This window comes from Amphimedon queenslandica, unplaced genomic scaffold (genome assembly GCF_000090795.2).
Source record: "Amphimedon queenslandica unplaced genomic scaffold, v1.1 AMPQUscaffold_12436, whole genome shotgun sequence".
Lineage (NCBI taxonomy): Eukaryota > Metazoa > Porifera > Demospongiae > Haplosclerida > Niphatidae > Amphimedon > Amphimedon queenslandica.
In genome coordinates this window covers 11,745-21,077 of record NW_003547327.1, presented here as the reverse complement: position 1 = coordinate 21,077, position 9,333 = coordinate 11,745, and the positions used below count along the sequence as shown (strand labels likewise).

Here is a 9,333-nt window from a genome sequence, read left to right as displayed (position 1 = left end):
CTATAATAACCTAGTAAATAAATAATTAATATTAAATGTATTCAAAAATATCATTTACCTCCTGGACCTAACTTTTCCTTTGGTACTTTAAGCAACCTATTTTTATCTGGACTTTTATAATAAGGAGGAGCTCCATGAAGATACTCATATTGATGTTTTGTTGCTTTCACTAATGGAGAGTACACTACATATTTGTAGGGGAGACCAATTCTTAAGGACACCATAAAATCACTGCTTATTGTCATATCATATCTGACTGAATGGAATCCTTTACCAGCGTCTCTAATAATAATAATAATAATAATAATAATAATAATAATAATAATAATAATAATAATAATAATAATAATAGATGGTTTCATTTAGCTTTGTTTTTATTGTACATGTAGTCTCTTTTTCTGTTATTTTGTTTCTTTTTTCTTTCTATGTACAGGGTCCTCCCTTTTTGTCCCCCTTTTGTCTGTTCTGTGTCTTTATAATAATAATAATAATACCGTCATGCCAGCTTCACTCCCCTTTGCATATCAGTTGATGGTCTTGTTGGTGCTGAGATGAAGACTTTTCTGAAAGTCTTAGCCCAGAAACTGTCAGCAAAGTGGGACAGACCATACAGCTCCACACTATACTGGATTAGCACTAAGCTGTCATTTTCCCTCATATGTGCCACAAACATGTGCATTAGAGGCTCAAGATCAAAGTGGAGGGGTATCGGTATAGAGGATGGCTATGGCATCAATGATTTTATTATCTAACTTATCCTTTGTTCTCAACATATTACTTTGTTCTTATTGTTCGCTTCCCACACTCTTCCCCCCCCCCTCTCTCTCTCTCTCTTTCTCCCCCTCTCTCCTTTTTTTCTTTCTTACCGTATAGCGGGAAATTTTGGAGGGAATTAAATTTGGCAAATTTGGCGTTTTGATAGCCATTCGCCAAAATAAAATCTGCCATTTTGAGTCTTTATATGCATGCTCAATGGCACGTGGCCACTATTTCACCAAATTAAAATCCGCCAATAACCAAAATTTTAGCAATTTGTCAAATTTTACTCCCTCCAAAATTTCCCGCTATACAGTATTACTACTGGTACTATATATTGTCATTATTTTCCTTCCCTATCTATATCTCTAACCTATCCTACATTTGTATTTTTGTCAATACGTAATAATTAAAATTATTATTATTATTATTATTATTATCATTGTTGTTGTTATTATTGTTATTATAATTTGATAATATTGAAATAATAATAATAATAATGATAATAATAATAAAAGTACATACAACAAAAAACCACAAACTATAAAACAAACCTCAGTGTGCATGGACCAAAATCATATTTCCAATCTCCAATTTTTTTGTGTCCAAATCTCATGTAAACTTTTGACCTTCCTTCTTCCCATTTCCAAATGTCTTTTTGAATGACAGCATTAAATTGTACTTTCATTGTCTTATTGTTTGAAGGCTGAAATACATCAAATGTAGTTGCAGGCCTACACATAACAGAGTAGAACTAATGTATAGCTGAAAACTCTTGTGGTTTGCAGGTTTTACAATTTTGGATGGATTTGCAAAATTAAAATCCCCAATCCATCTAGAATATTATATATTAAAATATTTTCACAAATTCTGCATTTTTTGGCTTCATCGCAAAAATTAAAATCTCAAAAATTCTACATCTTCATTGCCATGTAGTGTGATTTGCAAGCCATTCGCATAAATATTTTTCACAAAATTTTGGAAATGCAGGATTCTGCACCTTAAAAATATTCCAATATACAGTATGGTAGATGCGTGTGAACTGTGAATGATAGAATACAAAAATAAAAATAAGAGTAGATCTGCGTAAGCTTGAACCCTTAACATTTCCATATACAATACATAGTGTTACAAAGTTAACTCACAAATTTGGGCATATTTCATCTTTCTTCTCACTTCTTGGCTTATTCTTTTCATGACCTTCACTACTTTTCCCACTTTCATTCTTTTTCTCTTTACTACCTTTTTTGTCAACTCCATCCTTTGTACCTTCCACTTTTTTACTCACTTCACCTTTATTTTCACCTTCCATGGCATCCTTTCCTTTTTCATTTTGTTTATCATCAAGTCCACTGTCTTCCTTGCTAATTTCACTTACAGTGCTACCACGGCCACTTCCAACTGTTCCACTTTTATTATCAACCCCAACATGAGATCTGTGCTCTCCTTTATCACTGTTTCTACTCAATCGATTATATGTACTTTTATCACTATTTCCTTCTTCTTTTCTTCCTTCTGGATATTCTGTTTCCAAATGTTTATTATTTTCCTCCAATTTTTCTTTACCTTCACCCAATATTGTCCACTCATCTTCAGTATTGCTTGGCTTCTGAGTAATGTCAATTACTGTAGTAGCATCACCAATAATTCCAAATGTATCATCAACTTTTTCGCAAGTGACTGCTCCACCAAGCTTTGCAGTTACACCATTAGTGTTACCAACATCAGTAGTGGTTGCAGTATTTCTTTTTTTACTACTAGTTGAGTTATTTTCCTGTTCCTGAGGAGTTTGAGCAGCAGAAGAATCAGAAATAGAGGACTGATTTGATTTAAACTTTTTTCTTAGTTCATCTTGTGACAAAAAAGGTGGGTCAGTTGGTTGTGAAGACAAGTCAGGAGAAGAATCAGGAGAAAGACTATGAGGACCAACAGCAGGAGGAGGACGACCAATATGAGGACTGGATGGATTAGAAGGATGACCAATAGGGGGTCTGGGAGGAGAAAAACCAGCAGAAGGTGGAGGACCAAAATCAGATGCAGGAGGAGGAGGACCAGAAGGAGGAGGCCCAGGAAGGTGACCAGAAGGAGGAAGCCCAGGAGGGTGACCACAAGGAGGACCAGAAGGAGGAGGACCAGAAGGAGGGGGGCCAGAAGAAGGAGGACCAGAAGGAGGACCAGAAGGAGGAGGACCAGAAGGAGGGAGACCAGAAGGAGGAGGACCAGAAGGAGGGGGGCCAGAAGGAGGAGGACCAGAAGGAGGAGGAACAGAAGGAGGGGGACCAGAAGGAGGACCAGAAGAAGGAGGACCAGAAGAAGGAGGACCAGAAGAAGGAGGACCAGAAGAAGGAGGACCAGAAGAAGGAGGACCAGAAGAAGGAGGACCAGAAGGAGGGGGGCCAGAAGAAGGAGGACCAGAAGGAGGACCAGAAGGAGGGGGGCCAGAAGGAGGAGGACCAGAAGGAGGAGGAACAGAAGGAGGGGGACCAGAAGGAGGACCAGAAGGAAGAGGACCAGAAGGAAGGGAACCAGAAGGGGGACCAGAAGGAGGGGAACCAGAAAGAGGAGGACTAGGAGAGGGACCAGAAGGAGGAGGACCAGAAGGAGGGGGGCCAGAAGGAGGAGGACCAGAAGGAGGAGAACCAGAAGGAGGGGGAGCAGAAGGAGGGGGACCAGAAGGAGGTGAACCAGAAGAAGGGGGACCAGAAGAAGGAGGACCAGAAGGAGGAGGACCAGAAGGAGGGGAACCAGAAGGAGGGGGGCCAGAAGGAGGGGGGCCAGAAGGAGGGGGGCCAAAAGGACCAGGACCAAAAGGAGGAGTTGCAGCATAAGGATAGTAAGGAGGATAAGAAGGAAGCTGAGAACTTTGTGGCTGAACAATCTGATATTCATAAGGAGGAGCCGGTGGTACCAAAGGTTGAGTAGTTAATGGGATGGTATGAATTGGAGTAGTAGGAGGAGACTTTTGTTTAGCTCGGCAAGATTTATCGACACAAACTCTAGATTCATAAAAAATATGTCTACCACACACATGACACGCCTTGAAAGATCGTTTGTTAAGTTCCTCATAATCTTGTGGTGCAGTACAAAATATACAATTTTTTGTGGATGATGCCATAGCACAGCCACAGAATATGCACTGTGTTTTCACAGACTCCTGTGACGATGAGGTTTGAAGTTGCCTACATTTACTACAATATACAGCATCTGAGGGTAGTTGTGCATCACAATGTAGACATCGTTTCAGTTTCACAGTAACATTCCCTTGCTTTGGCTGAGGCTCACTACATTTAACACAGTACTCTGCATCGAGAGACAGCTGTACTTTACAGCGAACACATTCCTTTATGAGTAACTGGGCTGCTCCACATTTTCCACAAAACCTGGAACCAAGAGGGATTAGAGGGTTCTTACAGGAGACACAAATCACCTGACTGGACATTGGAGGTCAGTCTTGAATTCGACGTGCCTTTAGCCACTGGTGTGCAACCAGACGTTAAAGTAGAGTAAAAAATGACGAGCGAAGACTCCCAAAAAACTAGAATGTCTCGAAAAACTACTCGGCGACCCACTGCTCACCCATCTACTGTACATGTATGTCAAACTGGAAAGGGAATGCCCACGGGACTTAGGACTATCCCTAATTAAAGCTCGCAGGCGTGGTATTTCAAATCAAATTTTTAAATTTAAAATTTCAAATCAAATTAAATTAGAAAAATGAAAATTGAACAGAAAATAACACTGCATGAGCAGCACACAGAAAAATGTCGTCCCCATTTAGTGCAAAAATCCTCCACTACACTGCAGGTAAGTGCCCTTGGCTGGTTAATTCAGCTTCCCTCTTAAAGTAAAAGTGTACATTGAACTGGATTTCTCCTTATCCATCCATCAAAGACATCTAAAATAGTGATAAAAGAACAATAATTTACAATTACATCTACTTTATCAATAATCATCTGATATTCTATCCCAGGCTTTGTTGTTAGCAACATGTCATTTACAAGATCAAAGTATAAACATAAGTCTTGCTAGCATTATGTTTCTATAGTACATGAACAAAGCATTGATGCTGGACAAAATTATTCTGTGTAACAACATATGTTACATACAAGATCAAAAGTCACAGTATATTAAAGTTGGCTTACTGCAAAATTTCTGTAGTAAGTTCACTAAGTTGCATCATTTTAATAATTACTTAATATTTAGAGTAACGGAGGTAGTTTAGTATGATAGAGTGAGCCGCAAGATAATTGAACCGCAAAGAGATTGATTTCAAATTCAATGACAACTGCAAGTCCCAAAAGTGGGATTGCTTAAATAACCAAAATTATAACAAAGAAACTGAGGCTCCATTCAACCCCATCGGTACAAAAGAGCCTTAGAGTTACACAAAAGGATCAAGCCCAGGAGGGCATATAATGTTACAGACAAAAAGAAGGCTAAGTCTTAGAAGCATACGTAATCTAATTTAATTACAGTAAAGGCCTTCATACACGAGGCGACTTGTTGCTAGCAACCAAGCAACATGTTGCCAAAAATAGAACATCTTTCTATTTCTGGCAACATGTTGCTTACAAGATCAAAGTAACCACAAATGTTGCTAGCAACAAGTTGCCTCATGTATGAAGGCCTTGATGTTTACATAAATCAATAATTAACACATCACATCTAAGTCAGTTAACATGTACATACCCTCTTACAGATTAACACATTCATATGTACACAGCTTCATGAGTCTGTGACACTTAGGAATGCATTAATGTCCACAAGGTCATGTCAGATTTCCCTACTGTACTTGGTACTGGAAGTAAGGTGTCTTTTGGAAAGCAGTGGGTGTACCAGATTCTACCCATGTAGGATTTTTTAAATTCATCACATATTAACTTTTGGAAATTGCTTATACTTATACCCAGGTAGTGAAGTTAGCTAACAGACAGGGAGGCAGTGACAAAATCAACTCAAATGAAATTCTTTTGCTCAGCTTTCAACTGCTCTTCCATTTCCTTTTTCTGCCTTTGTCTTTCCTTTTTACACTCTCGCTGCTCAGCCTTTCTTCTCTCTTTTCTTTTCTTCTCTCTTTTGTATACACTCCATCTAATTTTTTCTTTGCTTTTTGGTCTTCCAAAGCCCTTTCACTAGATGTGTTTTTGAAGTGCAGCAGTACCTCAAATAGCCACAGTTGGCTTTTCTTTTCTAATGTGATCCTTATTAGGAAGTTATAAAATGCCCTTGAGGACAAGCACTTTTATCTGTGGGGTTCGATGGAATAACCATGGTGGTTCTGATGGCTTGTGTACGTTAGTAACATCTTGCAAATGGTCTTCTAGTGTTTGTTTGCATTTCAGCATGCCCCATAGAGTGGATCCTCAATCAAGTCATAACCTTATTCAAATCTTGTTTGACATTTCTTCCAAGTTTCTTCTCCAAGAGCTTGAAGAGCCATTTAAAATGGTTTGCTGTTACAAAAAGGATGACTCAATCTCTTTTTCTCTAATGGCTCTGATTTTTATAAACTTTAGATGGTTGAAGCTTTTGTTGATCAAACGGCAATATTCCTAAATGCCTAAAACGATTAATGAGGCTTTAATGCAGATAAGTAGGCACAATTAGAAATACATTGTTTAAGCATATGAGAGTAAGCTTGATAATGCATCTTGCAGTTGATATTTTGTTTTTAAAAAAATTACACAAGGCTGGTAAAGGAATCTGGAATTTCTGGAAAATTTGGTGGATTGGCCATTCAAAATAAAACTGCCAATATTATAACCATCAATAATAATTGCAATAATGGGCGGCTCATATCATGAGCACATGATACTTAAAATGCCAATATTGCAGTATTTCTCACTATTTCAGTCAAGACTGTGGGCAAGACTGCTAAGGAGCAGCTTCAAAAAAGAGTTGAAAGTGATTAAAGAAAAGACAAGATAGTAAACTGCCAATATTATATTTAGGCAATTTGATGTAAAACCGCCAAATTTTCCACCTATATGGTATTGCTGTCAGCATTGGCACCATTAATGTGTGTAGGGAAAAGCATCAGAAGTAGTGTTGGCGAGAGGAAGAAGGCAGAATTAAGGAGTCTGAGTATGTGAAATATACAAAGAGTAAGAATTGCCCTGGAGCAACTAAATCTAGCAAATCGTCATTGTGAGAAGAGTGGTGTAAAATACCACAGTCAATAAGAAACTTCAAATTTCACAATTATATAAAGCTTATATACTAGAAACAAAAATTAAAATACAATGTATAGGGCACTTCACAATGAAACGATGTGATCAAGTAAAGAAAATGTGAGACACAATGGAATTAACAGTCCCTTTACCAACTGATTTACAAGGCTGTATACAATCACTGGACGGGAAAGGTGGAATGGAATTTTGGACTGGAATAGTGGAATTAATGTTACAAATTAATAAAACACTTGTAGCTCTATGAATAATTAAATAACCACAATTAGTCACGTGCGTTAGCTAATGGAGGCTGTGCAAGGACCAAGCTCGGGACCAAGTATCATTAAAATAGATGGGGGAGAACAGTCAAATAGCCCTGAGCGCCAAGAGCTTTACAGTCCCATTAATCCTAGTCCTATAAATGTAGCTTCACATGATCACTTACCAAAACGCAGGTCAGTACCTCGGAGCAGTTGGTTGGGCATTAATTGTACGTAATCTTTTGTTTTAGGAAGCTCCTTTCAGAACTGGAGTCCGTGTGTGATTGTAGTAGAGATGATGTCATCATTCTTTCAAGTGATAGTGACTCTGACACAGAAATGAGGTACAGCTGTATCCATAGGCCGCCATGGGGTGTGGCCACTTAGCAAAATTTAATAAGTCACTAAAAACATGATGTGCTTTCTTTTACAGAAATAAGAAAGTATTAAAGAAAGAGATAGTGGAGGAAGAGACTAAAGAAGCAAAGGAATATCAGTTCACAGAGTAATAAAAATTAATAATTTTCCTTATTCAATTTTCTGTTAAAATTGCAGTTCAGGTGCCACAATATATGAAGTACCTAGTAAGAGTTATACAGGCGAGCGTATCTTGGAGATACTTCTAGATGATGAAATTGATCGTAAAAAAGTTTGCGAAGAGCAACCCACTCTGATTACTAAATCTGCTACTTTTGTTATTGATATCAATTCATTGAAACATCCTGATGATGTGAAGAAAGACGAATTTGGGCGGTGGTGCTACAGTGTATAATGGCTCACATTTTCAAGTATACTTGGCGTGGAAATCAGATGATGGTTATACATATGAAAAAGTTGACAAAGATGATAAGAGTGAGAATAGATTTTTACTGAGAAGGATTAATTGTAGTCATCCATCAAATTCTCAGTTAACACGACTTTTAGCATTTGTAACAGGTTTGTTTCTATAATTTCAACTCAATTGTTTCATTCATTCTAATTTTAGACCCTCATGGAGACCCACATCATTTGTGTCTTTTATCTTACCGTATACCACGTGGTTATAAACCAGTTGTTCAGCCTCATGGGAATTTAAAATCGCTTTCTCCTTTTTATCCTACTTTACATAGTACTAAGCAAGAGATGAGGCGTTTATGCACCACAATTTCACCAAAGGGCACAGTTGGAGTTGTCTCAGCAAGTTTGGGAGGTGTTGTTGCTGCAAAAAGTCCTTGTCAATTACCTCGTAATGAATGTCAAGTGATGTATATTAAGAGTAAACACCAGCAATCCACTTCTTCAGTAGATGCTTCCAGTGATCATTTGTTTGCAGTTATGCTATCGGCCAAGTCTCAAGACGAGAATGGAAAGTTTGTCTGTGACACTCGCCCTTGCCCTGAGCCAGCATTTATTGTTGCTCGCGATTGACAACTAAATGATTTAGTCAGATTTTGCACTTCAGCCAGTGTATTTTCAGTTCTTACTGTTGATCCCACCTTCAACTTGGGTGATTTTGACATCACACCTACCACCTATCAGCATTGTCTTCTGAAAAGCTTACGTACAAATAAATCACCTCTTTTCATTGGTCCAACTCTCATTCATTATAAGAAGACATTTGCTACTTACCTTTTTTTGCGTCTGGTATGGCTGGTCTTTGACGAGAGTTACAAAGCCTACGTGAATTTGGAACAGATGGTAAGAAGCCACTTGCTGATGCTTTTCAACATGAATTCAGGTATGCAGTTCGCTTAACTTGTTTCATTCACTGCCGACGCAATATTAAATCAAAGCTACAAGAGCTTAATTATTCTGAATCACTCATAAGTGATATATTGAGTAGAGTTGTACCGATAATCTATCAGTATAATCGATTATCGGTTTATTGGCAGTTTTTCCAGTGTATCAGTATCGGTAAAATCAAATTATTTTAACTGATATACACGTGGCTGCTGCGCATGCGTATAACTGGTAAATGCCCATTTTTGGGTGTGGCTAATTTACATGTGGACTCACTTGACTCAGGACTTACTTGCTTGCTTACTTTTACAAATTTACACTTACCGAGATGTCGAAGAAGAGATCACCTATATGGCAATACTTTGACATTGCTAAAGACTCAAGAGTGGTAGTTTGCCGTACTTGTAGCGATCAAATCTCAAGAGGTG

At 38.2% G+C, this 9,333-nt stretch overlaps 1 protein-coding gene across 1 annotated transcript; it reads right to left on the bottom strand.

The window, feature by feature from the left end:
• Window positions 1-15: 15 nt before the first annotated feature.
• On the bottom strand, window positions 16-5,332 carry LOC109587825 (protein enabled homolog). Its single transcript, XM_020004047.1, has 3 exons — window positions 1,902-5,332; window positions 1,311-1,490; window positions 16-282 (listed from the first exon to the last, which is right to left on the bottom strand). Exons 1-3 carry the CDS (start codon window positions 4,193-4,195, stop codon window positions 51-53), a joined length of 2,706 nt encoding a protein of 901 aa, XP_019859606.1. The 5' UTR covers window positions 4,196-5,332; the 3' UTR covers window positions 16-50.
• Between the last annotated feature and the right edge of the window lie 4,001 nt (window positions 5,333-9,333).